This window comes from Athene noctua, chromosome 10, assembly GCF_965140245.1.
Source record: "Athene noctua chromosome 10, bAthNoc1.hap1.1, whole genome shotgun sequence".
Lineage (NCBI taxonomy): Eukaryota > Metazoa > Chordata > Aves > Strigiformes > Strigidae > Athene > Athene noctua.
In genome coordinates this window covers 17,963,775-17,990,331 of record NC_134046.1, presented here as the reverse complement: position 1 = coordinate 17,990,331, position 26,557 = coordinate 17,963,775, and the positions used below count along the sequence as shown (strand labels likewise).

Below are 26,557 nucleotides of genomic sequence, written 5' to 3'. Positions count from 1 at the left end.
ACTGTATCAATTACATAAAGCCAATGCAGGAAACAGATGGTGCACAGCATCAAGTGCAGCCATGCAAATGGTCAAGACTTTTAGCAGAGTCACAGGTTAGATAAGAAGCAAATTAATTCAGTGACCTCATTTAAGTCTAGGGTTTTTTTAAGCAGAGGAGGAAGCAGAGATGGGCTGAGACCACATTTTTCAGAACCATATCCAGACTTTCTCTAGCACAGAAGGATTTGCCCAAAAGGGTTTTGATGCATACTTACATCTGCACTGATGTTGATGGTAACTATCTGGTTAGCCATAGTAACAATGTGTGGCATCATTATCAGTTTCTCTACAGTCACCTGAATAAAAACACAAGGGGACAGCACCATGAAAAGGCAGGGTCATTTCAGTACAGCTTACAGAATCCTTCCATGATTCCCACCACTTAAAAAACCTTCTAAAGGGGACTTTAACATTTAAATTTCATGAAATACCTTAAACACAAACGACGGGTCAGAGGGAAATCCAGGACTTTGTGTGAATTTTTTGCAATACCACAGACACAGTGGTGCCAGTGGCAGCAGCCTTGGTTTTCACTCCTTGTGTAAGTTAACAGTCCAGCACAGCTGAAATCAAGTCTCACTAAGAGTGTCTCTTACTAATACAGCTGCAAGTAGAGTCAGACTACCAACCGGATTTTCCAGGATATATTCAATAAACAATGAAAGCTCAGCCGGAAGCACGATAGAGAACGTATTTTGACTTAATAAATAAGCTTATTTCTAAAGGCAGAAAATATGTGAACTGCAGCTGCTGTACTGAGAAACGACGATCTGAAAAGTTCTGAGAACCAAGACAATTGGTACTTTTGTGTCCAACAGGTTATTAAAAAGTAGCTCAGCTTGCTACCAGGTTGTTATTCAGCAACCAAAATACCCTTTGCCATTTTGTCAAAGTGCTGCTCATTTTCTCTGTTAGAATCTGGAAAATCACAAGGACTGACATTTGCTTCTCAGTAAAGAATGGGAATAATAATGATATTTCTTAATGAAGGACATGACATTGTACCATAACCTTGAGTATTCACTTCCTCCACAAGTTTTGTGTTTAACTATAAACATTGTTTATTGTATAAGGGAAAATGTCTTGTTGATACACTGTATTGATTTTATTTACCCTGCCATTATAGTACACAGCAATGTTGGTGCAGGAACGGGCAGTACTGGCTCTGATCACAGGCTCACTTGCACCAGTGCTCCATCTCTAACTTGAGCCATTGGTAGAGCCCAAGGAGAGAAGAAAAGCAGCAGGGAGTTTGGACCAGTTCTTCGCTTGGCTATAACTTTGGTGTTGCTGCTATTAGTGTTTTATGGAAACTCTAGGCTGGAGAGTTCCTAATTAAGGTACACTCTTAATCAATAGTTTAACAAATTAAAGTGATAACAAAGAGAGCATTTGCTTGCAGCAAACTCTGCCAGACAACATTTTCATTGCAAAGGCCATCCAACTAAGAAGCACCAACCACTCCCAGGAAACTCAAGAGTTTCGTGATGGAGGAGCACAAGCTGTCCCTTTCGGCAACCACTTTCATGGTAAATATTTTGCCTCATCACATCCTGAATAAAATCTCTGCTCCTCCAGGGAAAGTCCAAGAAGTAGCAGCTGAAGTCAGCTGAAGTCTGACACTCTGACCTTTATGCCAAACAACACAGTTGATAGCATGCTGGGCTGAAGGACCCCAATTATCTGGAATTAGAGCTGCCTGCCTTACCGCTGCTGAAGTGTAAATATGATGTTTCACAAGTTCTTGAAGCTTATTTATGCCCTAAGGAAAGAAGAGAACATAAGAATTAGATCCCCCTTCAATTTTCAGGAGTAAGAGGAGGCAACTACATTTTCTTTTAACCGATGATTGACAATGCCAATGTATGTGAATTCACTTGGTGAACAGATTCTTTCATTTTCCCCTACCCTAAGATGGGGTGAGGAAAGAAAGCCGAACGTTAGATTTAAACAACCTGGCTAGCCATATTTCTCACTGCAACTTCCATCAGCATTCACTTCTCTCCCAGACCCTTACAGAAACAGAGACACGGTTTAGCCATCTCTAGGAAGAATAACCTTCAGCAATGACCAGATACATTGCACAAGCCATTCCACCACAGCCTAGTGCAACACAGTTAGCTCAGGATGTCTTAAAGTACTATGAGCTCTCACCTCTGTGAAAAGATAAATAAGTCTTCCATCCCTCAACTTATCCACACCATCATTGCTGGGTACGAATACAGTAAAGGGGCCTGGTCCATCCAGTATTGCAGGCAGGCCACAGTTCTGCAAAAACAATATGAGATTTCATAATGGATCTAGCATGAGTTAGTGCTAGAAAGGGAGAGGAAACTCTAAGCAACCCACTAGAGGCAGAGCTATTGAAAAGCAAATGTGTACAAGAGGCAACTGGACACCAAGGACAGGTATGTAATGTAACAGAGGCATAATGCCACAAAAACATAGCTTGGACAATGAAGCCACTGGTGTGAATGCAGCTAATGTGAACAAGGAAGTACTGGGCTAATGCTCCCTGTGTGCTTTAAACACACACGCACAGTGTGTTTACAGAGACTAAAATTGTATCTTTTTGCCTGAAGACAAGAAAAGAGAATCAACTCTATAATCACAACTGCAGTTAGTGAGTTTTGTAAACAACTTAAAGAAGAAATTCTTCCCTGTGAAGGTGGAGAGCCACTGGCACAGGCTGCCCAGAGCAGCTGTGGCTGCCCCCTCCCTGGAAGGGTTCAGGGACAGGTTGGACGGGGCTTTGGGCAACCTGGGCTGGTGGAAGGTGTCCCTGCCCAGGGCAGGGGGTGGGACTGGATGGGCTTTAGAGTCCCCTCCAACCCAAACCATTCTATGATTCCATGAACTAACAGCCACAGAGCTGAAAACAGGCCAAGATTGTTGTAAACAACGCTAGAGCAGATCCAGATAACTCTGCTGGAGGTAAAAGGAAAAGTCTGTCCATCATGAAAATACTAACTAAATGAATACTGGGCAGAAGCCTCAATGGTTTATAACCTGAGGACTTCTTTTATTTAGAGATTTACACCCCAAAACCAGGTAGCTACAATCTAGCTTGGCCTGTGCAGTCATGAAACTGTCACTCTTTGTTCTGACAGTGGTCAAGAACTAAACATACTTTGGAGAACAAACTCCCCAGGGGAGAGTGGAAGTGGAAGGGGAGGTGGAGAAGCAGATGGGAAAGAGGTGTAATATGCTTGCTGCTTGTGCCAGATCCCCTCTATGTGTGAAAACTCCAATCTTTTTCATTACATTTGCTTATGTAAAATACACAAAATAAGAAATGACACAGAAAAAAGCATCCAGAAAGAAAGACAAACCACTGAGATGTATTTAAATGTTATTAAAAATTCCCATTTAAAACAAAGCAATAGGCTTTGCAACAGCAGCAATGCCACACCTTCCCGGAGCAGACACAAACAGACTCACCTCTAGTATAGTTTCGAATCTACTGAAGATCTCCATTGAAGCAAGGATCTCACCAATGGTTTTCTGCAAGAAGATACAAAGAGGAGAAAAACAGCTGGGGCTGAAGTGAGGTCTGAGCACATACTGGAATGCTGTGGTCAGTTTATGTTTGGGGTTTGCATGTCAAGATCTAGAGGAGACCATCATCCTCAGAGTCTTCAAACCCTCCGTATTGGCCAGTTGACCTAGCAAGGACTGAGCCTGCAGTAACTTAGGCACAAACTCCCTCCCATGCACAACAAACCTGATTTTGTAAGGTACCATGCACATGAGCCACCCTACTCCCATCTGCAGATTAAATTAAATGAGGAGGCAATTGCTTGCTATCATTAAATCTAGAGAGATTCTACTTCCAGTGATAATCAGTTCTGGACTGGGAGGCAGTGGAGCTGCTCTGTCACCTCAAGTCTCCCTGTGCTTTGAGGACAAGAGTTCACTCTGCCACCTGCAAATGAGCCTCAATGCTGAGAAAATACAATACGTATGCATATTCCTGAAAACACAGAGGAAATAGATGTCTTCCTTTTTGCCACGTTGCCCATGAAGACAAAGGTAACAGGAGGAATGTCCCTTCAAGTATCAAAACTTATGAAGGGACTTGTCTGGCCTTTATTTGCAGGAATCTGCATGTTTTTTTCAGCAGAAAGTGCTTCCCATGGAACACAAAGAGGCACCGAACACGACTTCCAAGGAACATGTGTACAAAGGGATTTGATGCCAAAAATGGCTCATGTGATCACTAGCCTTCCTTGCAAAGCCAACATCACAAGGGAAGGAAGTGTCTGAAGGAGTCCAGAGAAAGACAAGCTCTGCAGGGAGCACTCTCGCTGTCCTGCCATCCCAGAGTAGCTGCAGGTGCCTGAGCACACAAACACAGAGGGGTCCAGCTTCCCCTCTGGCCCTCAGAGACTCCTTTTTTGGAAAACATCCTCATGCAGGTTGTAACACTGAGAGCACCTTAAGTGACAGCAGATCTAAACATCACTGATGGGCACAATCAAATCCATATGAACACTCAGAACTTGTTCAGCTGATACATTATCACAGGACATTTCATCTGAAGAGCTACTAACACTCAACACAATACTCCAGCTGCTTTTTAAACACACAAAATACAACCATAATACTACATAGTCTGACTGTTTTTGTAGACTAATTACAATGGTGTAAAGTACGTGCAAACTACTACCAAAATCCTACCAAATTCAAGAGCTTGTGTCATTCTATGAGTAATTTTTTTTTTTGCAAGGAGGTAGGAGGTAACAGAACCTGCTTTCTGCATATATTCATGCAGAATGTTTATTTGCATATACGCATATATTCAGGCATAGCAATGTAGTAGCTATAGCAAGAACGTCTATCTAACAGGGAAAAGTGCTTAGCAGAACTTGAACCTGAAACACCTGTCCAGTGTCTTAACTTCAAGACATGACTTCAAAATGCAGAAGTCTAATGATTATTTGTCCTCATTTTAAATATTTTTAATGCAAAGGCAACTTTCAAACTATAATTTCAAAATGCAGTACAGACTGATTAAAGAAAATAATTTTATTTTTACATGAAAAATGCTTCTTCAATATTTATCCTATAGGATACATATTCTGTAAGATACAGCTGAAAAAGAGCTCATTTGCTATGAAGGGAGTGATCTTACTCATGAAAGTAGAGCTCTCTACTCATCCAAGCAGTGTAAGTGCATCATTGTATGTGTCTATCTGGTTTATGCAGTGTTGTTAGCTACTTCTAATGGTATTCTGACATAATAGTTCCTAACAGACCTTATCAGAAGATGAAAACAAAATAGGTAGCTTTTTCCCTTTAAAAAAAGCCTCACTGATTTGGAAGTTTAATGATGAAAATAGATTTATTTTTTTTTTAAGTGATTATTCTGCTGTTCCCTAAAACATAAGAAATACAAATGTCTGTGTACCTGTGGGTTTCTGAGGTTGTTAGTGCTGGCTTTCTTCCTTAGCGTGTCAATGATGTGCATGATGCCATTGGCTGCTGGTAGGTTCGATTGCAAAACATTGTACAGTTCCCCTGGCAGGTCTTGATATCGAAATGATTTGATGTATGGCTGGATAATAATAAAAAGTTATTTTCTTGTGATACATCTGTGTTATCATCATAGATCTATAAGTCATTGTTCCTGTCAGTGCTCTCTGCCTATGGGTCAGCAAGGTGAAGACATAACCAGAGTTACTCTAGAAAAAGTTAATTTAAGGGGTGACCTGGGTGAAAACCAACATCCCACCTCTACTTGAGTTTGGGTAATATTTTGACCCTGGGGATACTTTCAAGATTTATTACAGAAAGAAAACCTAATATGGAACAGTCTTCTCTAGAATTAAGTATGTCTGAGTGTGGACAATGCTTGATCCCAGCTCTGGATCACAAAAGGGTGCACTGACTATCAAGGAGCTGCTGCACCAGTCTGTCATGCACAAGGAGAGAGGCATGGTGCTGCCCGGGCACCGGAGTACAGAATTTGGAGGCAATCTCAGAACTACAGCTTTGATTGCAACTTTGATTGGCTCATAATGCCAACAAGGAGTCTTTATAACAAAGCCAAACCAGTCAGCATCACTGAATTATAAGGCACGTATCTTCCATACTGTATACCACCACGCAGTGAAGCTGGGTGTATGGAGGTGTTCCAAGTGTAACCTACAAACTAAGCATCAAGGTATTGGTGCTGCAGCCATAATCCAAGCTCAGGCAAGCACAGCTTCCCCACACTTTTCATTTCACCACGTGCAGTATTTGAACTGCTCTTCCCTGCCCTGAACTTCAGTTCACATCACTGAGGATTCTGGCTGAAACAAAGGAAGGGGAGGGCAGACTTCCAGATCAAAAGACAAACAGGAAAGAAATTTAAAAGGAGCATCGACAAGATCAGTTCCAATTCCTCAGCTCCAAATAGTGCTTTGTCCTTTTGATGCATGCAGGGTGCATGTATTATGACTTAGAACTCAAGGCCAAGGCTGGACCTCAGAGAGGAAACATACGGCTCTGCCTCAGCCAGCTGTGAGCATGCATTCAGGAAAAGTGCAGGATGGAGCAGGAACAGTGGATGCTGGAAAATATGAGTCAATTGTAAAGGGGAAAAGAGAAAAAAAGCGCCTTCTATATCAGAACATAATGATGAAAAACTCTTTGCTAGGATGACTAAGAAAAATAAAATAGAATGAGGGGAAAAGGGAAACCGGAACAGAAAATATTCAGCATGTGGCTGTGTCCAAGCACATAGTCTCCAAGGAGAAGCATTCAGTCTGAAGAGAGACTTTGCTGCCTCTTCCATGTCAGCCACATGGATATTGTGGCAGCTAACCGTGTAGGGGAAAGGTCTCTTCTCCAGAATACATATAGAGACCAAGGACAGATGATTCACAAGTCAGATTCTGGCTAACTGGTTGTCTGCAAGACAGGAGAAGTGGTTGCTTGGGGTGTCTGGTCTTAAATCACCTTGCTTTGGATTCCACAAAGGAGCTTGTTACTCTGATCGCAGGCAGACTGATTAGAGAAAAATGTTTTCTGGTTAAAGAAAGCACACCCAGGAAACTGCGCTCAAGCTCCAGTCTGTCCTACGTGAAAGCAGCGGCCCACGACTTCAGTGCAGGAGATCCTTTACCTGGCTAATGAATGTTAGCTGGTGTCCTGACAAGGTCCACAGAGTCTTGGCTTTTACCATGTCCTCTACCAAATGCAGACCAGGAACAATGTGCATTCTGCACAAATGCTCAGCAGTGGTATCCTTTGGGGAATAAAGACCACGTAAAGAAGATAAATGACATGTTCTTTCAAAAACCTCATTTACTGAAAGATATATAACATTACTTTTCTCCCAGCTAACCACACACAGAGAGAAATTCTTAGTATACAAGATTGAGCTTTCCTCTTCATTTTGGAGTAGCACTGTGGCAAATCTTTTGCTTCTGTTTGTGTAAGCATGCAAACACAAGGAGACTGATAAACCTGCAAGTGACTTTAGAGGAATCCCCTAGACAGAAACCTACTGGACTTGGACAATTAAAAAACTATCCTTGCATGCTCCAGATTACAACCTTTACTGAAGCTCCCCATACACAGTCTATGTTGGACCATGTAGGTGGCCTAAGCTGCTGAATTTACATTTAGTTTCTTCCTTTTTTTTCTAGGCTGTCCATCCCTAGTGTTTAGTGTAACTTGTGTTAGTGGAAACCTCTGCTCAACAAGGTAGTAGGAGGCAGCTAACGTCCCTGGCATTTGCAGGTTAGGAGTTGCTGCCCAGACTCTATGTGAGTTACTGCTGCACAGATAGCTTTGCTATCAAGGAAAGGAATGATATTTCCACACCAGCTGGAAATGTAATGGTCAAATGGGGTTGGTCTGTCTGGATTGTTTTTAAGACATTTACCTTCTCATATCATGAGCGCTAGCTGCAAGCTAGCTACCACCTGAAGCACAACAGGCACCTTGCCTAGCATGCAGCTGAAATCCCTACTGCATCATCTGCATTTGTAGCTGACTTTTAGCTCTGTCCTGGGAAGATGGTTTCTATATACCTTCTCATCCTAATGATGGATAGCCTGGTTGTGGGCTTAACTGTGCAAAAACAACTGCAAATAAACACAAACTAATAAATAAATAAAATAATAATATGACCTGCAGGACCTTGCTGAGCCCTGCCATGTTTGCTGTCCCGTTAATAAAATGACCTATTCTCAAGAAGCTGACACCATACTCACATGTAGGGCCACAGGCCAAAAATCCAGTACTCTGATGCAAATCTCAGTCTCTTTTGAAAACTCCACCCTCAAAGAGTGAAAAGCCACCTAAAGCTTTGAGAACACTTCCTGACATTAAAACCAAACAAACTCTGTCAATACTGGAGAGGTTTTAAAAATAATGAGAGGGATGTAACATCCTCTATGAGACTGCAACTTAACCAGACAATGAAGAGTCTTCCCAACAAATTGATTCTATAAATACCACCTTCCAAAGTTCCTCTCTCATGTGTCAATCAGTTTTTACAGGCTGCAGAACTCAGGCAAGAAAGAATCCTGAGACAGCAAAAATTTGCTATAACCAAGAAAACTTACATTAAGTTCCATTTTATCATGAATCGGAAGAAGGGATGGTACGAAGACTGTGAAAGGCCCGTATTTAGTCAGCAACACTGAGCACCCAGAAGCTGCAAAAAGAGTGGCAACGTGAACTAGTTACTTGGCATATGGCTTAACTCCAGCAATAAATATTCCTCTTGTTAACAGTACAACTCAGTCTACACATTTTTGTCTAATGGAAGTAACAGGTACTTGTTTATAAGGAAACAATCTGGTATTGCTATCACAGCCCAATTTGGTTGCTATTAGTTTTAAGCACTTGCCCACAAGATTTCTGAAGAATTGCTCGTGACTTTGGTCCACTTCAAATCACTGCTGAAATCTGCAGAATGTTCATAATAGTTTTGTTCCCACATGCTTACTATCTTATTCTTGGGCCAAGAGTCCTCTGTTTTCCTCTTGAAACAACTAATTTTTGTGTGTCATCAGGATTTATTGAGACTAAATACTTCCTGAGAAGCTGCTATGAACCCAAGTTGTCACTCTTCGCTCAGTTGTCAATGGCCCATCAACAAAATCCACATCAACAAAGGTCATTAGGTATTAAGTTCCACTGCACAGGAGTTAGGAACCCAGAGATCTTCATGAAGGTGGAAAACATATGAAAAATTTTCATTACGGAAAACATGCAAAAAATGAGTGTTGTCCACACTGGTATATAGCAGGGACAGGTATTCACAAAAGCTAAGCTGAGCTTTGAGCCCTATCTCTATGCTCCTGTTAAGCTAGTAGAGATAGAGAGAACTGTGCAGAGGATGAGTTGGAGAAGATATCTAACCTAAATATGCTTTGACATGAGCTAAAGGGTTCTCATTCTTTCCTTGGATTATGGTGAGGCAAAAATTAACCTTTGCAGATACCACTCCCCACACTTGCAGTACACAGGTTCTAAAAGAGTCTTCTGTGCTTTGCAAAGCAATTCCTCACTCAGAAAGTACCATAGAATAAAGCCTTTTCATCTCTGTAATAGCCACTCATGTGTGTGCGCTGGCAAGGAGGCTGTTTAAGGGCTTAGCAGATGTTCTACTAAGTAGAGGACCCATGACACACCAGCCTCAAGCATCGCTGAGTCTTCAACACAGACACTGCAGGTGGAGGCACACCGGTGGTTTAATGTGAATGGGTTTGGATCACACCTCCAAGGCATGTTTTCCTTCTTCTGCACATATGGTACGTCCTTCATCAGGACTGTCAAACACCTAATACTCATTCACAGTGCTCTCTGCAAGTGTCTCCTCAATTCACGATCCAGGATTGGTAATAGGAGTTGAGATGAGATGTGTTTAATTTTGCAGCCCATGGTCATACACCACAAAATAGATCCATTATGCTGAAAAGATTTTAGCCTTTTCTGACACACTTTTGTCCCCACATTTGCTCCATTCCCCAAACAATTTCAGAAGACATTTACCAAACATTTTCCTGGCGATGTTTAATTTCCTAGCAAACCTTCCTCGGGAATTATGCTGATTTATCTCACTCAAGAGATCTTTATAGCAACTTCTCCCATCTCCAATCTCCCCTTCTTTACACACACAGCTAAGAGACAAGAATGAAACATAACAAACCATTATAAAACAGCTCACAACACATTCAACAATGTGAGTAGAACAACATGTAGAAGAACATCCATAGTTGAAAGACAAATCCCAGCTTTAAGGTGTACGTAAGAGCTGAGTAACTTCTGCCTAAACTAAGTGACAGGAAAAAAGATGCACACTTCCAGAGTGCAAGCGAATTTGGATCTACCAAAAGAGAATGAAGATGCTTTCTCAGATACAATCAATGTAAGGACTCTGCTCTGGAGTTCAGGGTACAGATACCCACAATATATTTATCAACACCTTTCTAACTAGATATTGAGTCAGTACCAGTCGTTACAGCATCTCAGAATTTGAGGTAATGTGTAAAAACCACAGCCTAAGTGAAAAATTTAGCTCCTATGTGACCCCAGCTTCAGTGAGAAGTGCCAGCTCAGTCATATCAGTTAGTAAGGGCCACAGACATGCTAATGACTTTTCCAGAAAAGCTTATCTACATGTGAAAATCTCCATCTTGATTCACACGGATTTATAGTCATTACTCAGACTACTTAAGAACACTGGCCGATAACCATGTTTTTCCTTTTGGGTTTTGTCCCAGTATTGGCTCTGCTCTTTCTGTTTCAGGGATGCAAAGACATGTGACATGGGAGGAATTTGACACTACTCCAGCCTCGGAGGGCTGAGTGCCAGCTGCTGGGGAACAGATACACTGAGGCAGGGACTGTGCTGAACACCGTGTTCAGAAGGAGAAGCCACTGTGTTTCAGTTCTGGCCTGGAGCACACAACGAGCAGGCGGATGCTAAGTTTTAGCAGCACTGGAGAAGGAAGGGTCAAGGAGGTGGGTCTGCTTCTACCCTCTTCAGTTTCTCAGGGAAACTCCTTGGTAACACACAAAATCCTTGGTGAAGCTTTCTCTGGTGTTTGGGAGGCCATTATACAAAAATGATCCTAGATCTGGCAATATTTCCCATCTGAGGGGTATCAATTTCTAGGTGTTTTGCTCCAGAGGACTAAACGAGGTCTGGTGTTTCTTCCTTCTCTTCAGCTCTGCAACTCTAAGTAATCTCTTGCTTATAGGCCTGAGTGGGAATAAGCCAAAGACTTAGCCCTCAGAATCAAATGTGGGCAAATGTGAGCAAACAAGAGCCACACATCTCCCTTTTAATGACTGATTATTAACTGATAAAACCCTACTACTACCACCAACTGGGAGAGCTACACCTCCAGTTCACATCACAGAAGATTCTGCTGCCCCAGATTTAAAGCATCTTGTGACCCAACATGCCAAATTTTGTAGTCACTGATGTGAAACTCTACTTTCAACGGGCTTGTTACGAACAGGCTCTTCTCAAAAGGTGACTGTCCCATTCTCCTCAGTTAGCTCTCAGTTTCTTCAAAATTCAGCTCATCCAAACTCAGTTTCTATTCTAACTGCAGAATAAGCTGCTCTAATGGCAATATTTAAACTGGCTTACCTAGGATTCCCCTGGGAATTAATTTCACACGTGGAAGTCACGTCACAAAAATACTGCCGGCAATTGTTGGGCAATACAGAACACTCAGATGAAGGAGTTCTCCGACTCATCCCACGCTTGCAAACACAAGATGCCTAAGGGAAAGCAACACAGTGATGATAAAGCTGCATTCATCATCTTTTACGCAATAAGTTACCCTACAAAAGAGCTGTCTGAATTCCTTTTGCAAAATCTAAGGTGAGAAGAGAAGATCTGACAAACACAATGGTGACTTCATTTGAAGAACTTCTCACCTGACCATTTTCAGACCCTTACACGTTGCTGATGTGCTGTTATTGCCCTTACCTCTCCTGGATGTCTGTAAACACAAATTGTAGAGTTTTCTGGGCACCCTCCATTGCCATCAACACAAGGGTTTATAGGCTGGCAAATCTTCCCATCTCCTTGGAATCCTTCTTTGCAGGAACACTGATAATTTCGTGGTCCAAGAACCTTACACACAGCAAAGGGGGAGCATGGAGAAGTAGCACAAGGATCCTGAGCTGCAATTGAAGAGATGAGAGTGAGAGCAACCAAATTTCTGTTTTCAAAACAGCACTTACTGCAGCACAGCAGAATGCAAAAGACCTGGAAAGAATGGAGTATAAGGAATTTATGTTATTAAACTTCTAAAATTTCCCAGGAAAATAAAGTAATTTCAAACAGCAAACATTTCAGGTTTTTTAATCTGAGGAATCTGGATGACACATTCTTCATGTTACTTCAGTAACAGAAGTATGAGTGACAAAGGATGCTTGGATTTACTTTTGAATTTCCATCCTATCTGAGGATATATGCAACTGCAGTTTGGTCTGCAAAACACCAGTGAAAATATAGCTATCCATAGCTAGTTAATCACATGCACTGTACTGACTTTTTTTTAAGTAAATCAATTCACAAACTTAAACTTGAAATCAGTGAAGAAATCCTCCAATTACACACCTTGTTATTTAAACTGGTACAGACTCACCAAAATCCCATTGTCATGGTTATTCAGTATACTTGCAAGAGAGTGCTGGATGAAACCTGCAATTCTAATTAATTTCTTGTTGTCAGGACCAAGTGAGAGGAAAGCCAAAAACCTAGCCCTTAATCTTAAAGGGATTCCTAAAAAACAGGTTCTTAAGCTTCTGCAGTGAAGTAGGTATTGTATTCACACTGATCAAATTCATCCAGGGACACCAGTGCAGTAAGATTTTTCCAAACAGGGGACCATTTAGGGTCACAGAGAAATTTCTCACCTAGACAAGTGCTCCCACTTTTTCTGTAGCCTGGCTTGCAGTCACAGGTCGCTGTCCCATCCCTTACCACACATTCGCTGTTGGCCTCGCATGTTACACCTCTGCAAAGGGGAAGCTCTGGAATCACACAGCAAACAGGGTTTCCCTTTGAGCATGCAGGGCACTGCTGGAAGACGCAACTTACCTTACAAAATATCTGCAAATGAAGGCAAAGGTGGTTTCCCGAGGCCCCCAAGCTGGCACAAAAGCCAGGGGATATAAGCAGTGCAGACAGCTCTAAATCACTGGCAGCTTAGGTAGCCAGGTCCCACAAGGCTTAGAGAGAAGAAAGGGTCTATCTGATTTCCAGAGAAAGAACAGAGGCACAAAGAGATGGTATATCTCGGCCACTGTCACAGAGGGGGTAGCAGACCCCAGCTTTTCCCTCTGTTAAGATCTCTAGTGCTCAGACCGTCTTATCTCTACATTCCCAAGCTATTCATTGCCCCCCAGCTGGTTTTGGGACACATGCATCCAAGCCTGTAACATAGTTTAGCTCCAACAGCCCCTCTGTCACTACCAATGTATTTACCTTGGTCACACCTGGGGCCAGTGTAGCCTCCATAGCACGTACAGCTTCCATTCCCAGTGACACCATTGTTGCATTCTCCGTGCACACAGTCACACACTGCAAGGAAAGTCCAGACAAACCCAACCTTCAGCTACAGGACAGTGCATAGGGCTGCAGGCATACTTTGGTCAATTGCCCTGGGACTTGGCACCCTGATTTCCCACCAGTAATCCACAGCAAATGTAGCTCCTCTAAAAAACAGGCTACACCTGTGAGAGGTATAAGAGGGCAAACTGCATGTCCTGGGCTCAAGATGACAAAATACTGCTCTGTAAGAGCATCCTTGAATGCAAGATCTAGACCAGCTTTTCAGGCATGTGTTTTAACTTCCCACACCTCTAAGCCTCCTGCAGCCAATGTGGAAGGAGGCAGCGTTAGGAGAGCCTACCACACCTGTGATCCCAGCATCCGTGTTGAGTGAGCACAACCATCAAGATCACATTTTGATCTTGGGGATCAAGGGAAACAGGAGCACTGGTCATAAATCACTTCCAAAAATGCCATACATGAGAAGCAGCACTGTGTGTAGTAATTTTGTAGAGAGGGCAACAAGGAAGAAGCTGGGAGACAAGTGGGGCAGATATAGGAGTCTGGAAAATGATTGGGAAGTGAGTGTGAATTGCTTTGGGGATGTAAGTAACAGGCTGGCTAAAAACAGAGAGGAAGCTGGGGTAGCCCTGGTAAAGGGAGAGAGAGATTTACAATAGGAAAAATGGACTGATTTGAGTGAAAGACTGAGAATCATTTGTCTAATGGGACAGTGGAGAGAGCACAAGGACAAAATGCCAAGACACTTGCTATTGAACAATGCCAGCAGGCGTCTTTTCCTTTCCAGCACCCTTTCTCACTCAAACACCCCCTACTCCTTCCTTGCTCTGTTATTTTTGTGGATATTTCACCTGAATTACTCATTCTTACCTGACTGACAGTCTGGGCCAAAACGATTTTCATCTTGACAATTCTGGCAGGCAAAACCACTGTATTGCTCCTAGAATGGCCCCAAAACACGCCAGATGTTATTTTTCTGTATTATTGCATTGTTCTACACACGATTATATTCAAAGCCTCTCCCCTTTTCTAATTTTCTGTGACAGCTGAAGCAATACAGTGAAGAAAACCGATCTGTTCAGTGCTCTCCTAGTAATAACCAGTCCCCAGGGCAAAGATCACAGTGTAAGCTGACACACAGACACCATGCAAAATGCCAGCAAAACTCTGGTGGGCATTGAGGAAACAATACCCTGATCACAAACAGACAGGAATGTACCAACTGGCTTCTGATATCTCTCTGAAAATGGAATTTGGAATTCACTGATGCTAGTGGGACTTTTCACATTGATTTCACAGGGCTTGGGGACATATTTTGATAGATATAGGATGTCTTTAATTTCAATCAAAAATCAACCTTTCTCCAAGAAGGGTCCAAGAGATAGGATTTTAGCTCACAATGCTGTTAATTAAGGATGTTATAAAAGCATACAGTTCATCAGAGAAAGTTTCAAATCTGATACTGATCCATTAAACTAAAAGTTTTAGAAACACTGCTCTATATGATTCAAATGTGCAGGAATTGTTTATGCTTTTGTTGTACTAAGTCTAGAGCTGTAAAAAAAAAATATAAACATTTGTCCTAAATTCTCTTTCTGATCTCCTGCTCTTCCTGAGAGAGAGAGGATCTGCCTGCCAAGGTGCAGGACAAATTCATTTGGGAAATACATCATCCAAGTCTGGAAAAGGTGCAGCTCATAAAGGTGCAAAAGCCAAGTACCTCGGGGCTTCTTGCAGCCACAGACACTGATTATTTCAACTGATCAGAGGGTTAAATTCATGCAATTCTTTCCTCACTTCTCCCTAGAGACCCTTCCCAACTCCATACCCTCACCAACAGTGTCTTAGTGCTATTGCAGACCACAGCAGCCCTCCAGGAAAACCACAGACACTGATGCTGGAATGAAGGAAGCTGCTAATGACCTTCCACCAGGCAGAAGGGCAGCCTTCATCCAAAGCATCTGCACAGACACTGTACAACTCCCTCTGATAAAAGCACATCACCCTCAGAATAAATCACGCACTGACCTTGCAGATGCAGGTCCCATTTTGCTGTATACCATCCAAGCATGTCCCATGGCCATTGCAGGGATTTTCAGAGCCACCAGGACACTCTAGCAGGCAAGAGACAGGCCAGACAAGATTAGATTGAACAACCAGCACTGTATCTCCCTTTCCATCTCCCCTTCCTCCAGGCATTCCAACTGTGCAAAAGCAATGGCCTCTTCACCAGCCCGGTCCCCGTCTGCTTACCCAATACGCTTAACGCTGGCCCAGAGCCGGTGAATATGGCCGGGAGTAGCACTAAGGAGCAATTTGGCTGCTAGCTAAGAAAAGCCTTTTGTTAAGAGCCTAAGGAAAAGTCCCAATGGGCCATAACTAACTAAATTTCAGCAAAGGCACTGACACATGTTTTGAGGTTGAGCCACTGCTGCTAGCATCAGCGAGAGGTTGTTATCAAATATCTGAGGGCGGTTCTGAAACTCAGGACAGACAGGAGCCTGCTTTGCAAAGATCCTGAGCATTTTCAGCTCTCCCTGACTTCATGAAGAGCTGGAAGTATGCTCAGAAAACCATGGTCCACAAATCTTTGGAGTGGAGTACCTCCAAATTCTGGGGACTACTTCTGATAATTTTAGGCATGTGATTCATTTGACAAAGCCAGTCGCTTATTCAGACCACTTTGTGTGAGAACAACCTCCCATTTTCTGCAGGACTGAAGAGCGTCTTCCTGTATTCCAGCAATCGGTCGCTCATATAAGAAGTGTTTACCTTAGTAGGTCTTGCTTTTGGATTTTTAACACAAGACAAAACAAATTCTCATTACTTAGCACAAACCTGAGTGGAAGCTCTGGGACAGTTATTTTCACCTTGGGCTGGAATTTCTAAGTATTTTCTGTGGCTAAATGTCTAACTCCAGGCTATACAGGAGCAAAAGTGGCATATGCACTGCAGACTAGAGGGACATCACAAAGAAGTATCTTCCTCTTTCTTTCTTAAAGAGGAACAAAAACATCCTTTTCCAAAAGCTTATTTTTAAAGAAGAGACAAAAGGAAGTTCCACCAAAGAAGGTTATGTTATGTCTTAAATGTAAGAGGATCCAGCTCATCTGAAGCAAAGAGATACCTCCCCAATTATATTCTGAACCTCCCAGACAGATAACAGAGATCTTGTGAGTGTTCGAGAAATAATAAAAATTAATCACCTCAATGCATATTTAATGCCTCCTATTAAAACTAGTTTGACTTATTCAAGAGTCATTGTAAAAAACATGAAAAACTTACCATAGCACTCTGTACCCCAGAATCCTGGACAGCACTTCTTCTCCTCAATTTCCTTCTTACATATGTGATGGCACCCTGGCTGGGAAAGGATATTTTCTCCTAACTTGACAGTGTATCTTAAAAAGAACAATCCAAGACACATGATTGCAACACAAGCATACCACATGCCTGTTGGAGAGATTCTAGAAAATCACATTGCAGTGTACTGAACTCTGGAAGGAAGGAAGTGCACTCATCCCCTCTGCCATACATGCACACGAGACTTTGCACTCGGGTTATGTCTTCTCTAAGGATGACCACTGATTTGAGCCTCAAAGATTGGATACAAGAAATCTGCCAGGGACTGGCCAGGTGACAGGACCTTGGGTGGTCTGAGGGCATCAGGACAGAAACTTTGGATGCTGAAGGGTTAGACAACATGGAAACAAAGTTAGGATCTCCAGGGTGTCTCAACATTCAACTTCACACCTAAAATAGCCTTGAAAGAACAAAATCTTCTTGCAGGACTTGTCCCTTTCTGTCTTGCACTAAAGATTCCAGACTGGGATGCTGGAAATTTGGATTTAATAGCTGTGTTGTTCACAGATCCTCTATTCAATCTTGGAAAAATGCCTTAAAACCCCAAAAGAAGTATCTTCTTTTCAACCCTTTATCCACCATCTCTACACACAGGGTAAGCCCTTGGTGGCAGTGTCTCTTGTTCTGCATGTACACAGTACAGAACTATTCTTGGGTCTGTCCAACAACCACCACAAGAGCACAGAACACTCAGAAAAGCTGCATACACTCACATTATTCTTACACTTCATTTTATTTTTGGCACAACATCCTTCCCAAAAGGAACTTGGAAACTGTCTCAATAGCACTGTTGCTTTGGCTTCAATCTGACTCTTGCGTGTGCCTGTGCAAAAAACTGCTATAAACTGCAAAACTGCTGAAGTTATTTTTAAAGTATTTCAACAGAATAGCCAATCACACAAAACCATAGACAATGGAGCTATATATTAACAGTTAACATTCACTACTGAACAGATATGCAAACAATAATCCATAGTGTTTCATTTTTTAAAAAATTCCTGGTAAATTCAGTTTTCGTTCACCCTTTTCCTATTAGAGACAAGCTCAACAGAATAAGAGCAAGGAACACATGAACAAGCAATTGTCATAAAGTGAACGAGGAAGGTAAAAAGTTCAGAGGATTATTGCTGCAAACTGGGAGGATATACAAGGGGAACTATCATTATATTAATTTCTTAATAATCCGCTATGGAATTGTGAGTCTGAAACAGGTTTCCATGCTAGACAGCACTCTAATTGCTACAGCAAGATTAGCAAACTCAGGTTGTTTAGGGAAAGTTAGAGGTAATTATCATGTGATCTGTTCTGTGTATACAGAACCTTATGCCCAGAAAAAGTCTGTAGGATTTGCAAAGAGACAAAAGCAACAATAATAGGGACCATAAAGCCATTTTTATGCATGTGGAAACAAAACTCCTTGGATCTTTAGAGCTCAAAAACCAATTGTGTTCTCCTGAAGGCATACACACTACTCCTTGCACAGCAGTGCAGCACCAAAACCTTCACATGGTTAGAAAACAGGCCTTACCTGCAGTTCCGCACTCCTAATCCTTGGGTGGTCTTTAACCATCCTCTTGGACACAACATTTTAGGCGCTGCAGCACAAGCAACACACGCTGTATTCAAGGTAAACATCGTCTTGTTATTGCATCGCATGGATCTTAACTTAAACAGAAAAAACGGAATGGAAATAAGCCCAAAATTAAATTGTTAGCCTAGCCACTCATCTTGCCAACCTTTAATATCTTTATCAACATTGCAGCATTCTTTACATACCACTGGGGAGGGCAGTGCCCGGTGCAGCTGCTGGGAGGTGCACCAGATACTCATATGCCTAAACCATCATGACATGCCACTGCATGCTTTTCCGTCTGGATCTCAGCTAGAAGACAATAGGGCAGATCATGCTATCTTATCTTTCCCCTATGCCTCACAGCAAAAATCCTAACCGTTTCTAAAATAATCATAACTGCACTGTTAATTTAAGCTGATCTTTTACAAATATGTGGTGGTGGTATGTGAGGACAAGCCCTAAATTAATAACCCTTGCCAGAAGACACTGAATTAAAATGTAACACAGCATTTCTCTTTTCCATGCTATTGATATGACCCAGTTCACTGGTGGTTCCTCTGTTGTTCACGGGTCTGAAGAACCGAAGGTGTTAGTTCAGTCTATTTCCCAGAGCCCAGGAGCAGCTCACACAAATATTTCTCATGGCAATTGTCTTCAAGAAGGTGTGGTGGGGGTGAATTAAAAGGAAAGGTGCTCTGCACCTCTTTGATCACCTGGATGGCCCTTGATGCTTTGACCCTAGGTAAGAAGGACTCTATAAAAATTGGCAAGTAGATCAAGTAGGAGACTTGGATAATTCACATGGCTGGTGATAAATTCAGCACAAATCCTTCCACATAACCAGGATAACTTTAGGGGTTCCTGTTCCCTCACAGAGCTCTTCTGTACCCCTGTACCCACCAACCCTACTTCTCCAAATGAAACACAGCCAGAGCAGATGAAAACGTACAGCCTCAGAGCAAATAATCATCCTATGCCAAATTGTCATTAAAGCTCATTTTACCCCGAAAGCATTTCCTCGAATTTCTAAGCAACTGGAGTGAAGAAACTGCATGGAAACCTCATTGCTCATTTTAAAAAAAGACAATGTTTGCCACTGACAAAGGCAGAGAAAAGCTGGGAGGCATGAGCTGTGTTTGCCTCAAAAGGTCACTGGCTGGAAAATAACCACACAGCTCACCTCATCCGTGCCTCTACAGGCACTGTATTTTCTAAAAATATAGACATTAGATCAAATTTTGGGAGGAGGCCTTGATCTGGGATTTTTTTAAGCCAATCCTGAACAATGCTGTTAATGTAGCACCTCTCCCATGCCCAGAACTCCTTGTTTTGGATTCCCATCCGCAGTCTCAGCTTTGCTTCCTCTGAATTTAAACCCAAATGCGTACATTTGCCTCAAGGCAAGGGAGGAAGCCCATGGCTTCCCATCAGTTATGAACACCTCAGGAAGGCCCTCCCAAACGATAGCCAGCAGACCCTGTCAGGAAAACCTCCTGAGAGATAACCTTCAAATCCCAGGTCCACAGGGACACCTTCCTGACTCACAGCCACGTTCCCTCTGCCTGGAGCTGTTGAGCTTTTTTCTCATCTTCATGGATCCATCTTCTGCAGCAATCCATGCAAGAATGCTGCCCAATGAAGAAAGTGATTTCTCTGTCTGTGGTTGCCTGTCACATGGATATTAATTTCTAGTTGTGCATCTGGGGCTTTCCTTACTGTACAGTAACTTCCACTTCCTTTGGGGGTAGAATCTCCAACAACCTGTTATGTCAAGGACTCCCTTGGATTATCAACTGCTCAAAACCAATCTGAGATCCACCAAATCCACCACATCCTGCAAACACTGGTTTAACTAATTTTATCCAGCAGGACAGAGATCAGCTTTGCTGTTCTTTTTGTTTCCACCCCACTGGCATACAGTGCAGTCAGAGTAGATTTTCTGAAAGGAGCCATCTGAAGCCAGGCACACGGTTTGACAGAACAGTGTATCTCCTGCCTTTCTGATCCCATCAAATCCCAGCTTTAACCTCCACTGAGACAATGCCTCAGCAAGAGGAATGGGAAGATGCCCAAGGAAGAAGCACAGAGGTGGATGCCTTCCCATGAGTCATGATGTTTACATTGTCAGAATTACCCCACAAACCCTTATCGGGTGTCTGCATCACCCTATCTGTATGTAGAAGACCACAGAAACGGTAGAGCACAAAACACTGTATTAAAACTCTCCAATCTTCTATTTCTTGTTTACTTCCAGGCATCAGGAACTGGCTGTCAGACACAGCTGGACCATTAAATGTTCCTCTGTCATGATGGTGGAGGAAGACACCTTTATTCACATATTATTCCATTTTCCTTCTCTTTCCTTCATCAATGTGGCTCCATTTCTAAATGGAGATGGACACTGGGAGAGGAGAAGGGCTGTCACTCCTCCTTGTTGGCATCTTTAATTACTTGCAGAACTCTAAGACAAAACAGTTATTGTGGAATTCTGCCTACCCTGCCCTCCCAGGACATTTCATGAGCTTTAGGCAGCTTTCCAGCAAGATCTTCCCCTTTTTATAAGGAAATATGCTTATGTCAGCAGCAACAGGCAGGAGGAAAGAGGAAGAAAACAACTGTGTGGAAAATAATAACAAAAAAAATTTCCCTTCTTATTTGAGTGACAGAACTGATGAAGCAGTCATTTTCTGGTGTGCTTTGCTTCTTAGGAAAGCAGAAGAGGGAATCAAGGGACATAAATGTAAGTTTGGATACTCGAATTTTGGAAAGGATGAAAGATAAACAAGAGTTTGAGTCAGAGGTTGCTCCTGGGGCACAGCCTCATGGAAAACAATGATGCACTGCTCCCTTGGGCTCATCTGTGACTGCTATTTCTGTGTTTGAAGTCGCTGGAGAGGAAGCAGCAAGGCAATGTCTGTCCCTGTGATGCAGCAGTGCTGCCTGGTGGGTTGAGAGTCAGTGAGGTGCGTGGTGGCTGTGCCAGTGAAAGGGGGTGAAAAGTCACCGTTCTGATCAGGTGATGTTGTGAGCCTGGACTGTATCACACTTTGAGTGAAAAGCAACAGAAAAGGAAGACTGATGCTCTCAGACAGCTCCGAAATTAAAGGAAGCTTTTAAAGCAGAAGATGCATACAGCAGAAGCTGTATGCAAAAGAAGTTGAGAGCCAGGGTGCCTCTTGTCCTTGCCAGGGCTGGCCTGTGCTCTTTCCCTGCAGTCAGACACATGCATGGGCAGCCACTGCCCTCTGTGCTTAGCCAAGGCATATCTGAGCTTCTGGATGCTGCAGTGTTTCCTTCCCTCCTCTCACTCCGACACACGCGTCCCCTATTTTTCAAGTACTCATGTTTCTCTTTATTCCACCTCAAGAGAATAAGCTGGGGAGATTTTTTTAAGGGCTAGTTTCATTCTTTTCATTTTGCCCTTTATCTTTTCCTCCCAAACTGTAACACAAATCCTTCTTCACAGCAAAATCTCAAGGAAGAAAGAAAAACACATTTGGACGTCAGTGTTTGGCTCCAACAATTCTGGGAGCCAGTTCTGGAAAGAGTCATTATCTAATGAATCACCAAGTTTCCAGTGCATTTGCCCTTTACAAAACAGAGCTGTAGACACATTTGAGTCATTATAATCAGGTACCTCCTCAAGAAGTTCTCAATAACACTTCAGCTGAACAGACCAGCATCTCTTGGACATACAAACCTTTCTCATTTGTCCAAGGAAGACACTTTTCAGCACAAGGATGAACAATCAAGCTCAGAGATCACATAACACAAGATCTACTGTTGCCCTGAGCGTTTCCCACCATCTCAGCTGCAGAGCACTGGAGGCACGGGGATGCAGAGAGCACTCCCCTCATTTCCCACCTGCCCCCATTCCTCCTCCAGCACAGCCTGGGACTGACCTCCTCCCCGCTGAAAAACTCATGGTTCTCACATCTTCCCCAGCCCGTACCAACAGGTACACAAAAAACCAAATCAGGCTGACAGATTTGCTGCCATGTTTGAGCCATCAAATCAGAGCCCTGAGGTAACGTTGTTGGAAAACAGCTAACACAAAATCTCTTTTTCTCTCTTGATGGCCCCTACAAGGTTTCTGTAAGCCAACGGAGGCCTCTTGTGGAATCGCAGCACTTCTACTGCAATCAGATCCAATGGCCATTCTAAACTATCAGAGAAGACTTTATTAGACCTTTATTTTTGCTTACCACTCGTTATAACCTTTCAAATGTTTTTTCTTTTTCTCCAAAAAGAGGGAACATTTTGGAGAAAAAAACTCTAAAAGGGACTTGCTTTTCCTGGTTTAAACAAACTGTTCCACAGGTTTCATTTCACTTCTCTGTGAGTGGGTACTCCTTACCCATTATTTTAACTGCTTCACACCAAGCCAGACACCTCAGTGATTACAGAAATCAACACAGTGTCCCAGAGTGAAGAGACCTAAATTTCCACTTACAGCAGCTGAAGATGTGAGCCCATGCTTCTGAACTGTACTGGAACCCATCTGCCTAGAACCCATGCCTCCAGACAAATAAAAGCCACCAGTAGATACTTCTTCATGTTTGTGCTCAAGTCACTTTAATGCTCCTACGGGCCTAAAGGTTCATGAGGTTCTTACCTTATTTGTATTCTTATTAGTCATTCATAGCCCTGTAATGAAAGGGTCTATACAAAAGTTTCCACACAAAGTTCTGACACTGAAGCATCTCTTCAGTGCTCTGGCTTTTTCTAAATTAAGTCTTTCAGACTCAGACATGCCTTCCTCAGCACAGGGTCTGTCCACTCCCCATAAGGTCCCTCTTTGCCACTCAAGACAACCCTTCCATAGCTCAGATCCCCAGGGAATAAGATTTCCAAATGCCCCACACAGGTTCTGACTTTGTAGGCCAGTTCATTCCTCCAACAGCAGGACACAAGAAGGGCAATGGCAGGAGACAGTATTGGTGTGAATTCTAGCCTGCGGAAAATGGGATGCCTCACCATGGAGCCTAGAGAACAAATCTACAAAGGCATCATACATTCTTCTAGATGCTGCTGCTAAACACAAGAACAGAGATAAAGGAATCAGAAGAAATTCAACAAAATTGAAACAAAATAAAACAAAATGGAAAGTATTCCACACTCCTCACTGGGGAGCTGCTGGGAAATGTACTTGAAACAAAGGTATTTACCTTGTTGCAAAGCAACGATTTGATGAGGTTTAAAAAAAAAAATATTATAAAATTCTCCTGGGAAACCTGTGGACCCATCCTGACAGAAGCTAAGCTCCCATGTACTGAAAATAGTGGAAGACAAAAATGCTGAGTATATTTCTCTGATATTGTTACTTTCACGTTCAATGCTGAACATAAACACAAATTTAATCTCACCTAAAACTCAAGCAGCTCCCTTCAACCTTATTTTTAGTTCCTCAGTTTTGACCACACACATACCCACACGGAAGCAGATAACTTACCACCCTAAAGTTTGATTATGGATGTTATTCTGCACCTAACTAAATGTAAATGAAAAAAAGTAGTTTTGGGGAGCACTTTTTCATAACATGCCATTGTCCAAATATGAAGAACCGTTCAATGAACATTTAAACAAAGATTCAGAGACTTACCTTCTGACTCTGGCAGTCAGCTGTGGGAGTGAAGCATGCTGCTAAGAAGAAAAACAGCAACCCAGGAGGATGCATTTTCATGCTTTTACAGGCAGGACCCTTTCCACAAAAGGGGTGGCGATAGAGACTGCAATTTCTGTAAGATACGACCGCCTACTAAGAATCAGATCCAAGACAAACCAGAGGTTAAAAGTAAACAGGGAGAGACCATTTTTTGCACTGTGCTCTTTGGCTGCAAAGCCTTCAGAAGTGGATCTGCTACTTCTAGTGTTACGTCTGAATCAATACCACCTTTTTCTTTCTTTCTATTCTTTTTTAAAATGCACAAGCAGAACTCCTTACTAAAAGGTCTACTGAAAACAGGAACATCTACGGATTTCCTCTTACATATCAGTTCAAAACAGAAGGAAGGAAATCCTTAGTTTTCAACTAATTGGAATGAGGTTAACCATATGCTTAACTAAGGCAAAGCCAATGGGCAAACTTAAATACCATGAATTCATGCAGAGTAAGTTCATTTCCTTTTATCACCAATGCTAATATGTCCACAATGCCTCAAACAGAAGGTAGATCCAACTGTCCCCTATCCCAAAGTACACACGAATAAAGCACTGTGAGTGATGTGCTGCACTTCAGAGCAATAATGTAAGCACGTTGTATCAATCGATCGATCATTTTGGGTAGGCTTTGATACTTATTCAAAATATTTGAGTTTCTCAGCAAGAAAAGCATCACATTTTGCAGGTGCTATGGCAGCAATAGCAAAATAATATAATTTTATGAACACTCTGCTGACAGCTTGATGAATCCAAGGAGGACCTCCATAGCACTCAGCATAGGAAAGTCCCAAAATTGGATTAAAAAAAAATACATGCTAGTCTGAGGTATGGTCTCCAAATTATTTTCTCCTTTTGAACATTACAACCAACCAAGAATTGATTATCAACAGATTTTACATGCACTTTTTCTTCCTACACTACCAAGAGAACCCACTATACCGAGCAGTCTAAAGGACTGTTTCTGATAGTAACAAATCCTACTGAACAATAAGGGATCTTTTAATTTTTGATCCATTAATAGTACATGAAGATGCCTAAATGAAACCAGGATAGGAAGCTATACTTGTGTTTACATAAATGAGAGCATTAGTATTTTTTTGCCCACCTGCATACACGCAAAGTTACATCTGCTAACATGTAAAGTATGTAAGAGCTGCTATACTTACTAGTGCTGTGAATTGTGCTTTACCTCTTCCTCCATCCCACAGAGACAGCCAGCATGATGAACAGCCAGCACTATTATATACCCTGCACTAACAGGAAGCAGATAAGGCACAAACCATCCACTGCAACCCATGTGAGAAGTACCAGCCCACAGCTCACTGGCGACTCAGCCCACTTGTCCTGTTACAGGACAATCGCAAGCCTGGGACTATTGCTGCCCGACAGACGGCCACTCTGTCAAGGCCAGAGGGTTCACACGTAGCTCTGGAAACCATTTGGTACCCTGCAGATCTGTGAAATGAGGCAAAGGCAACATAGCTCAGACCAGTTCTGGCAGGATGGCAAAGTCACAAATGGACAGAGACATTCTTGTAAGCTTCTATGGAAGCTGTACAATGCTTTCTTTCCCTACACTCATGGTACTCGACTGGCCATGTAAACAGAAGGAGCCTGCTTCTCTGCTCCATGCTACCTGTTAGGCATACTCAGCTAAAACAGCCAGCCTAGAAGGATGTTGACTGCTTGCTGATGGTTTTTCCAAGAGCTGGCTATGTGTCATAGGGATTAAGCTGCCAGTACTGGGCATCCACAGGTAACTGATAAGCTTTTAAGGAGAAATAGCTTACTGCGAGGCACTTGAAGAGGCAAGGGCATCTTTTAATGAATTTTCAGACCATTTTCTAAGTGGCTCAACACTGAAAATGGTACAGGGGGAAAAAAGGACACACAAAGACTGATTCCAAGGCCTTCCACTGCTGCTTATCATCACTGTATCTGACCTACTGCGAGGAAACTAGGAAGGGAGGGGAGACAAAGGCTTGGTGAAATTCCTGTCTGAGTTAAACAAATCAGATTCACAGCAACTTCAAAAGGTTCACCGTCAGCTGTCTTAACTGACCATACCTCACTTAAAGGCAAGCAATACAACAGCAATATACAGGCTAAAAATTGCAAACTCTCAGTAGTGCCATTGTACAGCAGCAGAGCATAAGCTGAAAAATCAAAAGATCATCTGTCCTCAGATGCTACTTTCCTGATCAAGCAGCAGAGACAGCATGTTTCAGCCACCGCGCATGAACTGCTCTGAGAGAACAGAAACTTTGCTGATCACTACTGCCGGAACACCAAAACCTGCATCAACTTTGGAGCTGTGTGAATCTGGGAATTAGTGAGAAGGTGAAACACCAACCAGCTCCAAATTAATGGGTGGC

At 42.5% G+C, this 26,557-nt stretch overlaps 1 protein-coding gene across 2 annotated transcripts in view; it reads right to left on the bottom strand.

The window, feature by feature from the left end:
• Positions 1-25,381, bottom strand: part of STAB1 (stabilin 1) — a 59,375-nt gene extending 33,994 nt beyond the window's left edge. The window contains exons 1-18 of one of the 2 annotated variants that reach the window (XM_074914590.1): positions 25,349-25,381; positions 24,124-24,259; positions 18,477-18,613; positions 16,871-16,986; positions 15,614-15,699; positions 14,456-14,525; positions 13,499-13,594; positions 12,928-13,044; positions 11,993-12,189; positions 11,648-11,781; positions 10,039-10,166; positions 8,604-8,695; positions 7,154-7,276; positions 5,453-5,599; positions 3,484-3,546; positions 2,197-2,310; positions 1,751-1,804; positions 258-338 (exon numbers count right to left, since the gene is read on the bottom strand). In XM_074914590.1, the coding sequence (XP_074770691.1) occupies positions 258-338; positions 1,751-1,804; positions 2,197-2,310; positions 3,484-3,546; positions 5,453-5,599; positions 7,154-7,276; positions 8,604-8,695; positions 10,039-10,166; positions 11,648-11,781; positions 11,993-12,189; positions 12,928-13,044; positions 13,499-13,594; positions 14,456-14,525; positions 15,614-15,699; positions 16,871-16,986; positions 18,477-18,613; positions 24,124-24,204 (1,836 nt within the window). In that variant the 5' untranslated portion in view covers positions 24,205-24,259; positions 25,349-25,381. Of the gene's footprint in view, positions 1-257; positions 339-1,750; positions 1,805-2,196; positions 2,311-3,483; positions 3,547-5,452; positions 5,600-7,153; positions 7,277-8,603; positions 8,696-10,038; positions 10,167-11,647; positions 11,782-11,992; positions 12,190-12,927; positions 13,045-13,498; positions 13,595-14,455; positions 14,526-15,613; positions 15,700-16,870; positions 16,987-18,476; positions 18,614-24,123; positions 24,416-25,348 lie in introns of those variants that run through there. The other variant, XM_074914589.1, reaches the window with a different exon arrangement.
• Between the last annotated feature and the right edge of the window lie 1,176 nt (positions 25,382-26,557).